Source organism: Lethenteron reissneri, chromosome 62 (genome assembly GCF_015708825.2).
Source record: "Lethenteron reissneri isolate LAM-NWPU_2019-01 chromosome 62, ASM1570882v1, whole genome shotgun sequence".
Lineage (NCBI taxonomy): Eukaryota > Metazoa > Chordata > Hyperoartia > Petromyzontiformes > Petromyzontidae > Lethenteron > Lethenteron reissneri.
In genome coordinates this window covers 2,883,721-2,902,701 of record NC_083840.1, presented here as the reverse complement: position 1 = coordinate 2,902,701, position 18,981 = coordinate 2,883,721, and the positions used below count along the sequence as shown (strand labels likewise).

The 18,981-nt window shown below is 47.5% G+C and overlaps 1 protein-coding gene across 1 annotated transcript; it reads left to right on the top strand.

The window, feature by feature from the left end:
- The first annotated feature begins 1,602 nt into the window (after nucleotides 1-1,602).
- Nucleotides 1,603-18,186, top strand: LOC133358475 (putative per-hexamer repeat protein 5). The gene is made up of 9 exons (XM_061576788.1): nucleotides 1,603-1,910; nucleotides 6,883-6,960; nucleotides 8,453-8,509; nucleotides 9,488-9,608; nucleotides 10,474-11,393; nucleotides 12,261-12,381; nucleotides 13,089-15,271; nucleotides 16,333-16,439; nucleotides 17,825-18,186. The coding sequence occupies exons 2-8, from the start codon at nucleotides 6,909-6,911 to the stop codon at nucleotides 16,413-16,415; spliced, it is 3,537 nt and encodes a 1,178-aa protein (XP_061432772.1). The 5' UTR covers nucleotides 1,603-1,910; nucleotides 6,883-6,908; the 3' UTR covers nucleotides 16,416-16,439; nucleotides 17,825-18,186.
- Nucleotides 18,187-18,981: the final 795 nt, after the last annotated feature.

Sequence of the window (18,981 nt, the reverse complement as noted above, 5' to 3'; positions counted from 1 at the left end):
CAGCCAAATGACACCAAAAAACGCGTGGCGACGTTCACTCTGAACGTGGAGAGGGTAAAAACCCGTAGGAGCCCGGAGAAAAATCCAGGCAACCACAGGGAGAGGCAGAGACACTCAAACTCTAAATATACAGCAGCAGGCGTCAGGATCGGGATCGAACCCACGACCTCCTGTATACCAGGCGAGGTAGTTAACATCTCATAGCCACCGTGATGATGATGAGAGAGACGCAAACTCCAAATATACAGCAGCAGCAGGCGTCAGGGTCGGGATTGAACCCACGACCTCCTGTAGACCAGGCGAGGTAGTTAACATCTCCTAGCCACCATGATGATGATGATGAGAGAGAGACGCAAACTCCAAATATACAGCAGCAGCAGGCGTCAGTGTCGGGATAGAACCCACGACCTCCTGTACACCAGGCGAGGTAATTAATATCTCCTAGCCACCGTGATGATGATGATGAGAGAGAGACGCAAACTCCAAATATACAGCATCAGGCGTCAGTGTCGGGATCGAACCCACGGCCTCCTGTAGACCAGGCGAGGTAGTTAACATCTCATAGCCACCACGGAGCCGAATCATCGTCCCCCTCCCCCCTTTGCTGTGAAAAGAGCCGACATGACCCTCCTGGAAAGTGGCCATGAGACTCAGCGTTTACCTCTCCCAGATAAACACTCGGCGTAACAGCAACAGCAACAACGATGCCCCCGTGCATCAAGGGAAAAACATTTGTCCATGAAAAAAAATGAATTCCCATCCCTGGTCCTTTCTCCTCTATGTGCTGTTCGAAAAGGGCCATTGCCCGAAACGTCGCCTCTTGTTATACACATTTAGTTAATTAATTATTTTTAATGAACGTGTTCTCACACGATACAGTAATTTTACTGGAGCAGTTACACCTGATGACGGAGGCTTGTGTTGCTTCCGAAACGTCGTGATTTAATGTAGTTATTTTCATTTATTATTATTTTATTGTATTATTATTTTTTTTACCTACGTGACTTTACCGAAAGAACCTAAGAGTATGAACGTGTTCGAGTTAAAACAATATCGGCTGCTTGCGTTGTGGTCGAAACGTCGTGAGAATTGTATTTTATTATGTTTTATTTTCATTATTTTATTATTTCCCTTCTACGTGACTTTACCGAAAGAACCAAGAATATAAATATCTATATGCTATTGTTAATTGTACTTGTGCAGTCCCGACCAAAGCTACAGCAGCAGCAGCACCATATCACCTTGCTATATTATGCATAGTCAAGTTTTGCTGGCTGTCTGGCTGCCTGGACAGACAGACGGGACGAGTGCTGCGGTCCCAACATCGCTGTTCTCGAGCAATCGCCAGCAACAGACGTGGACACGATGGTGCCCGTGACAGCCGTGGCAGGGAATCAAACTCAGGGCGGGGGGGCGGGGGGAGGTTTGAGTCGGTCGACTTTCGTTCACCAGTTGCGCACCCCGTGACCACTGCGAAATTGCCAACCATAAAACAGGTGGATGCGTGTGTGAGTGCGAGGAGGGTGCAGTGCACGACTCGGTTTAGTACCCATATCTATATATATAGACACACACACACGCAGACGCAGCACGCAAGGAACTCGCACGCACGTATACACAACGCGCGCGCAGACACACACACGCACTCACTCACACACACACCGATAGCACCCCACCTCCGTCTAAGTATTTAGCGGGCTGTCTGGGGGTAGGAGGTCAGAAAGTGCTTTTATCAACTCAGCACCGATGACACGCAGGCACACGGACGAGTCTGCATCTTGACCACCGGCTGAGCCGATGAAACGAGAGTGTTGGACAGTCTCGGGGAACACGTGGAGAAGACGCCTTCACATCCCTTAAGCACATCGGGGTCTCTTTCTCCACCCTCCTCCCTCCTCCTCCTCTTCAAGGTAATTTACGTTCGGGGCAATCTTGGCAAGAGCTGCGTTGAATTTGTCCAAGCGTCAAGTTTGCGTCGTCGACTCGATTTTGCGTCGTGAATTTTTAGGCACGCAGCGTGAATTAGGTGCGCAATTATTGGATAGAATTATGATGGGGTGACTGTGTTGAATCACGGAATATTATGATGTTAGATCGACGGTGTTGAATTATTTAATAGAATTATGATGGGTTGCCTGTGTTGAATCACGGAATGTTATGCTGTTAGATAGACGGTGTTGAATTATTGAATAGAATGATGATGGGTTGACTGTGTTGAATCACGGAATATTATGCTGTTAGATCGACGGTGTTGAATTATTTAATAGAATTATGATGGGTTGACTGTTGAATCACGGGATATTATGATGTTAGATTGGCCGTGTTGAATTATTTAATGTAATTATAACAGGTTGACTGTGTGGAATCACTGAATATCATGGAGTTAGATCGACCGTGTTGAATTATTTAATAGAATTATTATGGGTTGACTGTGTTGAATCGCTGAATACCATGATGTTAGATCGAGCTTGTTGAATTACTGAATAGAATTATGATGGGTTGACTGTGTTGAATCATTATGGTAGATTGGTTGTAACGTTGAATGATACGAGATTGAATCATAGACTATCATCATGCTAGATTAAATGAGTCTCATCAATGTGTTGAATCATAGAATAGAATGATGCTAGATTTACTGTTTTGAACCGCCGTGTTCAATCACAGAACACAATTAACTGACCGTGTTGAATCGACGTGTTGAATCATCGAACAGAATGATGTTAGATTTACTGCGCCGAATCAATAGAATATAATGATCTCAGATTAAATGAGTGGCTGAGTTTATCTGTTGTGTTTGCACGGCTGATGGACCCCGTATAGCCACAGCTGCCTGGCGATTTTCCAAGGGAGGTCTGATTTTATACCTTACTATCAGTGCCGGATAAAGCTAAGTGTGGGGCCTGTAGCATATGCTATAAAGGGGCCCTAAATAAAATAAAATAAACACTTAAATATTAAACACAAATTGTTTTACTTGCATAGTAAAATAATTGAATGTTTCATTTGCGATGCAGCCAGAAAATACGACAAATCGCTAACCTTAAACACCCAGTCGTTCATAAAAGTTGAAGGCGGTATAGTGCTATAGTAATAGAGCAAGTGCAGAATCACTGAACCGTAATTGACAGCTTGAAAGCGTTTAGCGCGGGGCCCTTGAAAGTGCGGGGCCCGTAGCGTATTCTACTTTTGCTACTAAGTAAGGCGGTAATTATAATATCTATTGGGGGGACACATCCCCCCAAATATTAACATATGCTTAAAATAATTGCTATGTAAATAAAAACAACTATTTGCTAAACCTTGGCCACAATATCTGTATTTGTCTTCATATAAATCAATGCATAGATTTCTGTTCATATGATTGTGGTTATGGTTGTACTTTATTAATCCCTAATCTCTGCCATTACATACAATGAAACAAGAAATGGTAAAAAAAAGTTAAAACAGACCAATGTAATACAATACACTTTTAGACATTGTGAAGAAGAAAAAAGTCCACCCCATGTGTTAGTGAATTTTTGAATATTTTAGGCAGAAAATTCGTTTTCAAATTTAGATATTTTTCTAGGATGGGACCGCCAGACACCCTGAAAGATTTGGTCCCCCCAATGTTGACTCCATGGCTACCGGCCTTGTTACTTGGATAATCCGGCACTGCTTACGATGCGTATCATAGTAACCATCATGTCGTCACCAGTTTTCTGGACATCTGTGAAAAAAATAGAGCTGCATGGCTAAGCATATTCCTCCTCCGGTATAAATCACGATTCTGATTCTGCTGAATAGAACCAATACACCAAGCCCTTGCCTATCGCGGGGAGTGACGTTCTTGGAAACGGCTGCGATCGGCAAATCCGCGATGAGCAAAGTCAACGTACACAACAAACACCCTTTTGCACGTGTGCATGCACGTCAGAGGTCGCAACCGGGTACCCGATACCCGTACCCTACCCGATACCCGGCTACCCGTACCCGGCCAGGTACGGGCAGCCGTTTGCGACCCTGGTGCGGCCGGGTACGGGTACGGGTAGGCCGTGAGTCACTAGTGAGTAACAGTTTGTCACTCATTTCGGGTAGGGTACGGGTACGGGTAGCGTACGGGTACCCGTACCCGGCCGGGTACGGGTATGGGTACCCATTTGCGACCCTGGTGCGGCCGGGTACGGGTACGGGTAAGGAATCAAAACCCGTTTGCGACCTCTGATGCACGTTAAGCTTCTTTCACACCACCGTACGTAGCCATCCGTGCTAATCGAAGGTGCGGTGGGGGGGGGTACAGCAAACTAACACGCAAACAGCAGTTCGAAAGAAATGACTTGTCAATTTCTATGATTTAAAAGTGCATCGTACATGGTTTTTTTTTAATTCAGATTATCACTAACAAAAGCATAATAAAAGGCGTTATCATTCCTGGGAATCATATAGGAGGCGTTACGATGTATAAACACCAACTTAGATGCCTGGTACTACAAAGGCATCAAGTCTGCATTAATCGCACACGTTAGTCGTGGTAAAACACGCTAGCACACTTGTTTAAGTAATCATGTAAATAAATATAATCTGATCTGATTCTTCTTCTTGGTTCTTTCGGTAAAGTCACGTAGAATGGAAATAATAAAATAATAAAAATAAAACATCATAAAATAATTCTCACGACGTTTCGGCCACAACGCAAGCAGCCGTCCTCAGGTGAAGAACAGGTCTGTTATTGTTTTATTTTTATTATTTTATTATTTCCATTCTACGTGACTTTATCGAAAGAACCAAGAAGAGGAATCCCTGCAGTCACGAAAGCTTTACATCGAAATTTGATCTGATTCTGTTGAAGATAGCGAATGCACCAAACCCTCGCCCATCGGCAAAATCCGCGATACGCAAACTCAAGGATCAGAATCTGTATTCACAGGAGGAATCCGATGAGCTATGAAGCTCTTTACTCACAGATGTCCAGTAGGGGGCAGGGAGCTTTACAACAACACACAATATACACAAAAACACGATGGGAGTGCAAAGCGTAGGAAAGGTTAACAGATTACTTTAAAAATATATATTCGAATACAGCTAAACTATTTTTTTTTCATCTCACCAGGTTTGTCAATCTAAATGATGATTTAAAAGTGCCACGGCTCCCAGTGACTTACTCTTAGGTTCTTTCGGTAAAGTCACGTAGGTAAAAAAGAAGAATAATAATAAAGTAAAATAAAAAATAAACATTTAGTTTTCATTTATTATTATTTTATTGTATTAAAAATAATAATCAAATCAAATAATAAATAATAATGTAGTTATTTTCATTTATTATTATTTTATTTTGTATTATTCTTTTTTTACCTACGTGACTTTAGCGAAAGAACCTAAGAGTATGAATCCTTGCAGTCACGAAAACGTCAAATCTATAATCCGTTCCAGACGGCCGCAGAAGCGCATCTGCTGAAAAGTGCCGCGCGAAACGGTGACGCCATCTTTGTTCGATGGTTCGCCAAAAGGGTAGTTTGTAGTGCAGTGTTTAGTAGTGTATAGTATAGTAGTGTAGAGTATCGTAGTGTAGTGTACAGTAGTGTATAGTAGTGTATAGTGTATTGTATCATAGTGAAGTGTATAATGTAGTGTATAGTTGTGTAGTGTATAGTGTAGTGTATAGTAGTGTAGTGTACAGTGTAGTGTATAGTGTAGTGTATAGTAGTGTAGTGTGTAGCAATATAGTTATGCAGTGTATAGTAGTGTTTCGGTGTGTAGTGTATAGTGTAGTGTATAGTGGATAGTGTCGTGTATAGTGTAGTGTATAGTAGTGTAGTGTATAGTGTACAGTAGTGTAGTCTATAGTAGTGTACAGTGTAGTGTATAGTGTAGTGTATATAGCATCTGAAAGCGCTGAGCGATGATGCGGTGACTGCTGCTGCGAGGATGACCACCGGAGTTGGCTTGATGGTTTATGCTTCTTGACGAGCTCAGCAAGGTATATCAATGTGGAAACTAGAGGGCTTGTTTGGTTCATGGTCCGTAATGACACCCACCCCTTCCTTTTGTTTTATGTTACCCTACATCGACCCAACACGTTGAACGGGAAGCGTTTTAAGTATAAAATATGATTAATATTGTCTCGTGTTAAATATAACTGGACATCTGTAAAATAAAATAAATACATCTTCATAGCTCATCGGATTCCTCCAGCATAGACACAGATTCTGATTGCGGTAACTTGTGCAGTAAGTGGATGGAATTGGGGATAAAAAAAATTACATGGGTCAGAAAAATCGTGGACGGGTAAACCTCACTGGAGGCTGGGAACACCGCCACGTGACCTGGAAATACCACCACGTGACCTGGGAACACCACCACGTGGCCTAAGAATCGTGATGGGCCGCTTGGGAAACGATAGAGACCAGATGGAGACAAGACAGAGATAAATGAGTGTTTTTTTTATTATTTTTATTAGATTTTTCTTATTTTTATTCACTTAATTTTCTATTAATAGTTTTCTATCTACGTGACTTTACCGAAAGAACCAAAAGATATGAATTCCTGCAGTCACGAAAGTTTTAAGTCAACATTTAAGAAGGAGATAAGACGGAGTCAAAACAGAGATGCCACAGACACGAGACAGAAGCGGGCGAGAGACGGGCGAGAGACGATACGGAGACGAGATGGAGACAAGATGGCGCGCGTGTCCCCCCCACCGTGCACTACTTCTATAGTATCCACAACTGCACAGGAATATCACGGCCAACCACAATTGGTCAAGCCACAGTCGCCGCGAGTGGTCAAATCCGCGATGTGGCGGGGGGGTGAACCCGCGATGGGCGAGGTTTAGATGTCTTTGAACGTGACAATCGCTCAATGTCTTACACCCTGTTGCCCCTCCCATCTGCCATTCGTTTCAAGGAGCCTTGTGGATTTCACTCGAGAAGATGGCGAAGGCTGGATCCTTCGCGCTTTTTTCAGGCATGCTGTTTTTTAATGGTGAGCAAAAGCACGCGTTGTTTATTTGTAATTGTGATCATCTGATTTCTACTGGACACTTTGGCCAGTATCAAGATGCTTTGATGTTTGCATTGCCCTTGTGCTGATCGCCTTTTGGCGTCGTTCTCTGGTCTCTAACACTGCTGGTGAGACAAGCCCGTAGAGGAGGCTGTAGCTCTGGTGTAGGGAAATCTGATTCAAGGACAATGTTTTCATTATTACCAAAGCATGTTGTTTGCATGTCTTACCACGACTGTGTGTGGTTAATGCAGACTTGATTCCTTTGTAGTAATAGGTGCATATTTGGTGTTTAAACATCTAAACAAATGGCAAAGTCTTTTCTTATTTTTTTTAGACATCATCTTCATTCGATAAAAAAAAAACACGTATGATGCACTTTTAAAATCTAAATTGAAAACTAATTTCTTGAGAACTGCTTTCTGTGTGTTTAGTTTGTTGTCTTTCTCCCCGCATCTCCGATGAGCATGGTTGGCAACGTGCGGTGCGAAAGAAGTTCAACATACATATAAACAAAGGATGTGTTTCCAGCTTTTTAGATTAAGTTGCTGCTATAAATGTCCACATGATAAGCCACTTCGTTGAGCTATCATTTGTGGCCAGGTTGTTTCTGAAAAAATTAACCCGTAAAAACAAAGTTTTTCACTATAAATCCTTTATATGCGTGGCGGCTAGAGTCCTCTCGTCATCTGGCTTGAGATGGCTGCCACCTATGGGTCAGATGATTGCCTGCCACCATTAAGCAATTGGTAATTAAATATAATTTATTTGTTCCAAAAAAGTGTAAAATTTTGGAAAGAAAATTTCACGAACATTAATTGTCACGCACAACGAGTCTGTGTGCAAAATGTCAGCTCGATTGGATCACGGGAAGTGGGTTAAAAAACGACCGAAAGATTTGCACGGTCGTAAGCAAGCAAGTGAACTTAATATAAAGGATTTAAAAATAAGCTTGGTGGGCTTTGCCTGGTAAGATGGGGATGATTTAGTTTCATTTGTATGTTTTTGGGTGACTTGTTTACCTTTCTTGCACCGCCATCATGTGTTTTGACTATCAGTTTAACACGTAGGATTTCACGACCAGTGTTTTTTGGGTTAGAGCGCGTAAATATGAATGTGTCGTTAAACCCTCCACCACCCGACACAGCCAATTAGTAAGGTCTGTCACGTAAACAAAACGTGCCATTTCGTTACTAGTACAGCACTAAACAGTGTGTTGGAGAGTAAACCCACAACATTTACAATTCGAGTATGACGTTTTTGCCGGTATTTACAACTAGCATCATCAGGCGACAGCCAGATTTGTGGAGAAATCCTCCTCCTGTTTCGTTCTTGTATTGTGTTTGTTTATTGTGACGTTGCCCTTACTGGACACCTGTGAAACAAGAAGGTCATAGCTCATCGGATTCCCCCTCCCTCTGTGTTCTAAATAAATATTCTGATTCTGTTTAAACTCTCTCTCTCTCTCTTTCAGGGCTGATTTTGGCCACGCCATCTCATTTTCTCTACAACGGAGCTGAGAGAGCTGCAGGTACTGTGATGACTCCTCCCCACTCCACCTCAATCCCTCACCCATTCACTCACTGCCTCTGCTGGTGGGCAACAGCGACAGATGCACGTGTGGAACCTCGATGTAATGTTACGTTAATTAATATCATTAAAATCATCGACACACAGATGCGCAGCGCGCAGATTTAGTTGGGAATCGACAGGCTGAGTGCTGGGAACGGTGGCCAGAACTGGAGCTACCAACAATTGGTGACACCTACGATTAGCACGGTTGGCTACGTACGGCTGCATCTCCTAGCCACCGTGGCGCCCCTATATAAAAGGGGGGGGGGGGCTCGACGGGTAGATGAAGAATATTCTGCAAGTGTAACACGACATAGTAGGCTTTCGCGACCAATATAATCCATAATGCAGGTTTTTTTTGGGTTAGATCGTGTAAATATATAAATGTGTCGTTAAACCCGCTGCCACCCGACACAGCCAATTAGTAAGGTGTGTCACGTGGCCAATTCGTTAATAGTACAGCACACCGATGTGTTGGAGAGCAAAGCCACGAATCTGTCTGTCGCCTGATGATGCCGGTTGTAATTTCTGGCGAAACGTCGTACTCAGATTATAAATGTTGTGGCTTGCCTTTTCAACACACCGGTGTGCTGTACTAGTGACGAATTGGCCGCGTTCTGTTTACGTGACAACCCTTACTAGTTGGCTGTGTTGGGTGGTGTTGGGTGGTGGCGGGTTTAATACACGATCTAACCCAAAAAAAACTGTATTATGGAAGATTGTACAAGGCTGACGTGAGATCTGTATGTGTGTCTGCGTCTCAGTCAGTCAACCCACGGCACCACCTGGATCTGTCCCTTGACCTGCCAGCGGGTGTTCGACACTTCACGTGGCCTTAAAGTGCACACAGCCTGGCACAAGCGCCATGGTGACGTCACTGCCAATTAGTGTGAATGAAGGTTGTGGTTGTTATTGTTGTTGTTGTGTTTGCGTCAAGGTGACCCGCTGGTTGTGAACATCACAACGAGTGACTACAACTGGTACGTGGGGATGGAGAACGTGACGCTCTACTGCCAGGCCTGCCCTTCCTCCCCGTGGACAAATTACACGTGGATCAGGTGAGTCGCAGCCCCTTCTCCCCCCATCTTCTCTGCAGAACCCGCTCCACTGCCCCACTGATCCTGCTTTAGCTTCACTTATACGTTGGCATCCCCGACCTCCTGTAGGCCGATTCCATTCCCTGCACCGAGTTGACCGGGAGTAACCGTGAGAGGGGGATTCATGGATGGAAATTAGGAGACAGGGATGATGACAGGGGGGGCGGGGGGACGGAGTGGGAGAGGGGACTGTGGGGATGAGGAAGACATTGGCAGCTGTGATGGGAGAGGAGAGAGCTATAGATGAAGGAGGGAGCTGTGAGTGAACGAGGGAACTGTATGTGAAGGAGGGAGCTGTGGATGAAGGAGGGAGCTGTGGATGAAGGAGGGAGCTGTGTGTGAAGGAGAGAGCTGTGGATGAAGGAGGGAGCTGTGGACGAAGGAGGGAGCTGTATGTGAAGGAGGGAGCTGTGGATGAAGGAGGGAGCTGTGGATGAAGGAACAAGCTGTAGATGAAGGAGGGAGCTGTAGATGAAGAAGGGAGCTGTGGATGAAGGAACAAGCTGTAGATGAAGGAGAGAGCTGTGGATGAAAGAGAGAGCTTTGTGTGAAGGAGAGAGCTGTGTGTGAAGGAGAGAGCTGTAGATGAAGAAGGGAGCTGTAGATGAAGGAGGGAGCTGTGGATGAAGGAGTGGTGGATGAATCAGGGAGCTGTGGATGGAGGTACTCGTCAGCAATCTATAGCCCTTAAACTTTCTGGTTTTAACCATCTATACGCTGCTGGGTGGAGAGAGATGCGTATTTTGCAGCTCAGTGGGCCTCACCTGGTGAAATAAAAAATGAAATAGTTTAAATGGTTTTGCTGTTCGTCCCGCCTTCTCGACAGTGACGCGGTCAACTTCGCCTCGGAAGTCGACTTGAACTGCAACATCATTCGCTTCCTCCGTCCCCTCACGGAGCTGGACGCAGGCAAATACTCATGCATCATTGATGAAGGCAACGGCAACAGCAGCAGCGCCACCATTGAGATCTCCTTCGAGGAGCTGTCGACGGTCACTGAAGGGGTCACGGAGCTGTCGACCTTCACCGAAACGATGACGGTCACGGAGCTGTCGACGTTCACCGAAACGATGACGGTCACAGAGCCTTCGTCGACGGTGGTCACGGAAGAAGTCACGGAGTCGTCGACGGTGGCAGTGACGGACACAGAACCAGCAACGAGCACTGAACCGATGACCATCACAGAAACAATAACAGTCACCGATGTGAACACAGAGCCAGCGACAGTCACCGAACCAGTAACAGGCACGGGTACAGCCACTAACCCAATAACAGACTCAGAAATAGTAACAATGACAGAACAAGTAACAGTAACCGGTACAGAAACTAACCCGATAACATTCACGGAATCAGTAACATTTACGGAACCAGAAACCGGCACAGGTACCGTCACCAATCCAGTAACAGACACGGGCACAGTCAGTAACCCAGCAACAGACACCGGTACAGTCACCGACCCAGTAACAGACACCGCTACAGTCACCAATCCAGAAACAGACACCGCTACAGTCACGGGCACAGTCACCAATCCAGAAACAGACACCGCTACAGTCACCAATCCAGTAACAGACACCGCTACAGTCACCAATCCAGTAACAAACACCGCTACAATCACTAACCCAGTAACAGGCACGGGACAAACACAAACGAGCGATTCTAACACATCTCAAGAAACGTCCAAGAACACAAGATCTCAAGAAACAACCAGTTACATCCCAACTCAAGCACCATCTGGACCTACTCCTGGTAAGGAAACTACTAGTCTTAACACTCCTACTGTAGAAACTACCAGTCTTAACACTCCTACTGTAGAAACTACCAGTCTTAACACTCCTACTGTAGAAACTACCAGTCTTAACACTCCTACTGTAGAAACTACCAGTCTTAACACTCCTACTGTAGAAACTACCAGTCTTAACACTCCTACTGTAGAAACTACCAGTCGTAACACAGTGATTATCTCTTTTCTGGCTTTGGCCCCTCCTACTCCTTTGTCAACCCCACACATTTTCTCATCCAAGTACTCTAAACGCGTGTTTTCAGCAAGCCCCTTTCACTTTTGCTCAGGTAGGCCTTCCCACAACTCTGGGAGCCCTTCCCATTACTCCTGGAGCCCCTCCCACTACTCCAGTAGCCCCTCCCACGACACGGGTAGCCCCGCCTTTTGCCTGTAGCATGAGAAAAGCAGATGTCAAACTGGGGTCAAAATCCAGATTTTTCACAAAAGCTTCAGGACAGCGCGACCGCCATTTTGGAACTAGCGGTAACCACTACACTAGTAATGAAGTGGCATGTTCTGTTCACGTGACAAATCTTACTAATTGGCTGTGTCAGGTGGTGGCGGGTTTAACGACACATTGATATATTTACGGGATCTAACCCAAAAAAACGATATTATAGAAGATTGTACAAGGCTGACGTGAGATCTGTATGTGTGTCTGCGTCTTAGTCAGTCAACCCATGGCACCACCTGGGTCTGTACCGTGACCTCCTGTCAGCTGGTGTTCGACACTTTACATGGCCTTAAAGTGTACACAGCCTGCCACAAACGCCATGGTGACGTCACTGCCAATTAGTGCTAATGAAGGTTGTTGTTGTTGTGTTTGCGTTAAGGTGACCCCCTGTTTGTGACCATCACAACGAGTGACTACAACTGGTACGTGGGGATGCAGAACGTGACGCTCTACTGCAAGGCCTGCCCTTCCTCCCCGTGGACAAATTACACGTGGATCAGGTGGGTGGCAGCCCCTTCTCCCCCCCCCCCCCCCCATCTTCTCTGCAGAACTCCCTCCACTGCCCCACTGATCCTGCTTTAGCTTCACTTATATGTTGGCATCCCCGACCTCCCGCAGGCCGATTCCAATCCCTGCACCAAGTTGACCGGGATTAACCGCCAGAGGGGGATTCATGGATGTAAATTAGGAGACAGGGATGATGACAGGGGGGGTGGGGGGAGGGGGTGGGAGAGGGGACTGCGGGGATGAGGAAGACATTGGCAGCAGTGATGGGAGAGGAGTGAGCTATGGATGAAGGAGGGAGCTGTAGATGAAGGAGGGAGCTGTATGTGAAGGAGCTAGCTGTGGATAAAGGAGAGAGCTGTGGATGAAGGAGAGAGCTGTGTGTGAATGAGGGAGCTGTAGGTGAAGGAGCTAGCTGTGGATAAAGGAGAGAGCTGTGTGTGAAGGAGGGAGCTCTGGATTAAGGAGGGAGCTGTGGATGAAGAAGGGAGCTGTGGATGAAGGAGGGAGCTGTGGATGAAGAAGAGAGCTGTGGATGAAGGAGAGAGCTGTGGATGAAGGAGAGAGCTGTAGATGAAGAAGGGAGCTGTAGATGAAGGAGGGAGCTGTGGATGCGTATATAGCAGCTCAGTGCGCCTCACCTGGTGAAATAAAAAATGTAATTGTTTAAATGGTTTTGCTGTTCGTCCCGCCTTGCCGACAGTGACGCGGTCAACTTTGCCTCGGGAGTCGACTTGAACTGCAACATCATTCGCTTCCTCCGTCCCCTTACGGAGCTGGACGCAGGCAACTACTCATGCATCGTTGACGGAGGCAGCGCCACCATTGAGATCTCCTTCGAGGAGCTGTCGACGGTCACTGAAGGGGTCACGGAGCTGTCGACCTTCACCGAAACGATGACGGTCACGGAGCTGTCGACCTTCACCGAAACGATGACGGTCACGGAGCTGTCGACCTTCACCGAAACGATGACGGTCACGGAGCCGTCGTCAACGGTGGTCACGGACGTTGTGACGGACACGGAACCGGCAACGACCACTGAACCGATGACCATCACAGAAACAATAACAGTCACTGATGTGAACACAGAGACAGCGACAGTCACCAAACCAGTAACAGGCACGGGTACAGCCACTAACCCAATAACAGACACGGGCACAGTCAGTAACCCAGCAACAGACACCGCTACAGTCACCTACCCAGTAACAGACACCGGTACAGTCACCGATCCAGTAACAGACACGGGCACAGTCAGTAACCCAGTAACGGACACGGGTACAGTTACTAACCCAGTAACCGGCACCGGTACAGTTACTAACCCAGAAACAGGCACTGGTACAGTCACCGACCCAGTAACAAACACGGCTACAGTGACTAACCCAGTAACAGACACGGGCACAGTCAGTAACCCAGCAACAGACACCGGTACAGTTACTAACCCAGAAACAAACACTGGTACAGTCACTAACCCAGTAACAAACACGGCTACAGTGACTAACCCAGTAACAGACACGGGCACAGTCAGTAACCCAGCAACAGACACCGGTACAGTTACTAACCCAGTAACAAACACTGGTACAGTCACTAACCCAGTAACAAACACGGCTACAGTGACTAACCCAGTAACAGACACGGGCACAGTCAGTAACCCAGCAACAGACACTGGTACAGTTACTAACCCAGTAACAGACACTGGTACAGTGACTAACCCAGTAACAGACACTGGTACAGTGACTAACCCAGTAACAGACACTGGTACAGTGACTAACCCAGTAACAGACACTGGTACAGTGACTAACCCAGTAACAGACACTGGTACAGTGACTAACCCAGTAACAGACACTGGTACAGTCACTAACCCAGTAACAAACACGGCTACAGTGACTAACCCAGTAACAGACACTGGTACAGTGACTAACCCAGTAACAGACACTGGTACAGTGACTAACCCAGGAACAGACACCGGTACAGTGACTAACCCAGTAACAGGCACTGGTACAGTGACTAACCCAGTAACAGACACTGGTACAGTGACTAACCCAGTAACAGACACTGGTACAGTTACTAACCCAATAATAGACACGAGCACAGTGACTAACCCAGTAACAGGCACGGGCACAGTTACTAACCCAATAATAGGCACGAGCACAGTGACTAACCCAGTAACAGGCACCGGCACAGTGACTAACCCAGTAACAGGCACAGGTACAGTCACCAATCCAGTAACCGGCACCGGTACAGTCACCAATCCAGTAACCGGCACCGGTACAGTCACTAACCCAATAACAAACACGGGAACAGTCAGTAACCCAGTAACAGGCACTGGTACAATGACTAACCCAGTAACAGACACTGGTACAGTGACTAACCCAGTAACAGGCACTGGTACAGTGACTAACCCAGTAACTGGCACCGGTACAGTGACTAACCCAGTAACAGGCACCGGCACAGTCACTAACCCAGTAACAAACACGGGCACAGTCACTAACCCAGTAACAAACACGGGCACAGTCAGTAACCCAGTAACAGGCACAGGTACAGTCACCAACCCAATAATAGACACGAGCAGAGTTACTAACCCAGAAACAGGCACAGGTACCGTCACCAATCCAGTAACAGACACGGGCACAGTCAGTAACCCAGCAACAGACACCGGTACAGTCCCCGACCCAGAAACAGGCACTGGTACAGTCCCCGACTCAGAAACAGGCACAGGTACCGTCACCAATCCAGGAACAGACACGGGCACAGTCACTAGCCCAGTAACAGACACAGAAGAAACACAAACGAGCGATTTTAACACATCCCCTCAAGAAACGTCCGAGAACACAGAATCTCAAGAAACAACCAGTTACGTCACAACTCAAGCACCTGAACCTACTACTGGTAAGGAAACTACTAGTCTTAACACTCCTACTGTAAAAAACTACCAGTCTTAACACTCCTACTGTAGAAACTACCAGTCTTAACACTCCTACTGTAGAAACTATGAGATTTAACACTCCTACAGTAGACACTACCAGTCTTAACACTCCTACAGTACACACTACCAGTATTAACACACCTGCTTCAGGAACTACCAGTCTAGACACACCTCCTCCTGGAACTTCCAATTTTAACACAGCTGCTCAACAAACTATCGGTTCTAACACCCCTGCTGTAGAAATCACTGGTTCTAACACACCTGCTGTAGAAATTACTAGTTCTAACACATCTGGTAAATTCACGACCAGTTTGAACACAGCTGTTAAAGAAACTACAGGTTCTAACACAACTGCTGTAGAAATTACTGGTTCTAACACAGCTGGTATATTCACTACCAGTTCTAACACAGCTGGTAAGGAGACAACCCGTCATACCACGGGTGCTCAAGAGACTCTGTCGATATCGGCAAAAACAACCCATTTCAAACCTCCGGCCTCTTCGTTGCCAACCGTAGCCGGGACTACCGAAACTGTCAATGTGACATCGACAACTGGCGGGCCATCAAACATTTGTCATTAGCGTGAACCAAACTTTCTTGTTTACAGTACTACAACAAGAAATTTAGCCGTCGACATCAATTTCATCTGGAGGGCAAACGCAAATACACAAAGAGCTCCAAGATGTGAGCATCGTGCGTTTTAGTATTTTAATTACTATTTTTTAAAACCCTCCATTAACGATCTACCGTTTGTGTACAAACGACTTTGGCGCTGGTGTTTTTAAATTGCTCGGGTCGGATATATATGCGGCGGTTGGATATGCGGTAGTCGGTTATACATGTCGTTCCACTCTCTGAGAGGCCAGAGGCGATAAGACGGCTCGTTGGGGTGGGCGTTGCGGGTCGGCGAGGCATGGCGAACGGCTTTGTCCTTGGTCCAGCAGCGGACTGACCACGGCTGTCGATGATTGTGGCGGCGACGGCGCTAACCATGCGCGTGGCTGTCTTGCCGTTGTCCACTCAGGGTTCCCGCTGTGGGCCCTCATCCTTCTCACGACCCTCGTCCCGGTCCTCCTGCTCAGCGTAGTGGGAGCCATCATCTATTAATCCACGAGCATTGCAGCACGAACGGTGAGTGGGGCTCACGGGAACTCAAGGGGGCCTCTTTGTAGAATGGCCGTTGTCGGAGGCACAGGAGCCAGCGCTGCTGAGGTCCTGGGTTTAATCCACGGGGGTGTTGGTCTCTCCCTCTCTCTCTCAGGGATTCCCGTGATTAACCGGAGGCTTGAGATGGCTTAGAGAGAGAGATTGAGATCTATAGATACAGGTAGTCCCCGACTTACGATGGTCCGACTTACAATATTTGGATCTTACGACGGCGATAGCGATACGACAAAATTGTAAAATATTTTACATTTCGCGCGGCCGGCAAACGCAGCAGCGTACGAGGTACGATACTGTACGTTGGGACGTTGTCGGGATGTACCGTACGCATCTCCCGCCTTGTGTGATGCCTCTCACTCTCACCAGCGGTCGACGGAGTTAAGTTGTCACGGTATTAGCGCGTGTATTTTTTTCTGTGTTTTTTTGTGTTTCAAGGTCCAATTTTAGTGAAGAAAGCATTATTGCAATTAAGAAATACATACAGTATATAGTTTATACAGTACGGTACTGTAAATTGCTCTGTTTTGCTAAATTATCACCATTCTTTAAGACTCCTGAGTAGGCGAGGCCATTTTCGACTTACGATATTTTCGACGTACGATAGGGTCGTCGTAACGCATCTCCATCGTAAGTCGGGGACTACCTGTATATATCAGTGGTGCGATTGGGCACGGTGGCCCGAGGAGCGGAAAGAGAGATGGCGCAGGACAGGGCAGCGTGAAGAAGGTTGGCAAGGACAGCGGAAACACCCCCACATGAGTGTGACAAACGCGTGGAAGAAAAATGGTTTGAGATCTTTTGCAGAGAGTGAGGGAGGGAGGAGGGGGGGGGGGTTATTCAGCGTGGGGGTGGCCACGCAATTTGTGGCGATCGCCTGACGATGCCGGTCGCGACTCCCGCACCAGCAAAAGTGTCCGCGTGTACCGACGCACCGTCGGAGGCAAGGATTATACGTCGCCAGCAGCCCGTTCCGCGCGATCGAGAGCTCAGTTCCGAGTTTGGCGGCTGCGGTGTCACTTTTGTGGGCCACGTCGCCCCGTCCTTGATGCGCAAAACTGCAGCAGCAAAAGGTATCCCATGGTACAGTTGCTCACCCCGAGCTATAAATGCCCTGCATTGTCCTTGTGCCTGTTCGCCTTTTGGCGTTCTCCGGTCTGACACCTTTGAGACGAGCCTCTAAAGAAGGCTGTTTCTGGTGTGGACCAATCCGTTTTAAAACACTCCTCCTTACGACTCCCCCTCAGTCTCCCGTTCCAAGTGATAACTGCGACCCCCCCCCCTGCCCCCCCCCGCAAAGGATCACGTTTCCACTTGGCCTCTCTTTGTCTCCCACTCCCCACTCCCCCCCTCAGACTCCCACTCCTCGAGCAGCGATACTGAGCATGGCCATTCAAGCTCCGACTCGTCTAGCTCCGACTCGTCCAGCGACTCCGACTCCGACTCCGAGATGAAGATGGAGGACATCCAACAGATGTACACAAACTTCAACAAATTCCAGGACTGAGGAACCCGGCGGCCATCATCCCCATCCCCCTCCCCGAGGGGGGTAGGTCTCCTGCCTCTGCCGAGCCGAGCCGCGTTCACACCACGGCGGCGGGGGGGGGGGGGGGGTACCCCCCAGAAATCTTACATCGCCTATGTCAGCTCAGGGCTCCCCTGAACCACGTGGCTCCTGTGTGGTCACCCCCTCCACCACCGCCTCAACTCGGAACCCTTCCCCTCTCATCTACAGATCTCCACTTCTCTCTCTCTCTAAAGCAGCTCACGTCTCACCGTGAACCACGTGACTCATGTTTAGACACGCCCACTCTCCCCAATCCCAGCCACTGTGAAAACAGACTCGGCTCCTCCTCCTCCCATGTCCAGCAGCAGCAGCAGCGTCGAGACGCTGATGCAGCCTCTTCGTCTTTCTCCTCCCCTCTCCGTCACCCTCTCATCTTGGCCCGGTCCTCCGTCCCCTTCCCCCATCTTGGACGGCCACCCACGGTGGGACCATGGCATGGAGGGGGGGCGGGGGTGGGAGTTTGCCTAACATCTGTGTGTGATCCGCCAACCCTCGCTGCTTGCCGCCGCGCAGTGCTGGATTAGAGGCTTCGTGCAGCGGCGTTGCCGCCACCACCACCGCCCGCCGGCTCGCCCGCCCGACTCAACAAGGGGCGCAGTAAGTGTCGGATGATCTCGTAGCAAAAGTAGCAAATGCTACGGGCCCCGCACTTTCAAGGGCCCCGCGCTAAATGCTTTCGAGCTATCAATTCCGAGGCAGTGATTTTGCACTTGCTCTATTACTATAGCACTATACCGCCTTCAAGTTTTATGAACGACGGGTGTTTATGGTACCGATTCGTCGTATATCTGCTGTCAAGAAAATGAAAAAATTGCAATTACTTGACTATGCAAGTAAAAAAATTGTGTTTTAATATTTAAGTGTTTCTTTCAATTTAGGGCCCGTTTATAACATCATATGCTACAGGCCCCGCACGTAGCTTCATCCGGCAATGGGCGCAGCATC

Excerpts from the sequence above, each read along its gene's own strand:
- LOC133358475 (XM_061576788.1), top strand. The coding sequence starts at position 6,909 with ATGGCGAAGGCTGGATCCTTCGCGCTTTTTTCAGGCATGCTGTTTTTT. Across the intron at positions 9,609-10,473 it reads ACAAATTACACGTGGATCAG|TGACGCGGTCAACTTCGCCT; the intron begins GTGAGTCGCAGC and ends CCTTCTCGACAG. Across the intron at positions 11,394-12,260 it reads ACCATCTGGACCTACTCCTG|GTGACCCCCTGTTTGTGACC; the intron begins GTAAGGAAACTA and ends GTTTGCGTTAAG.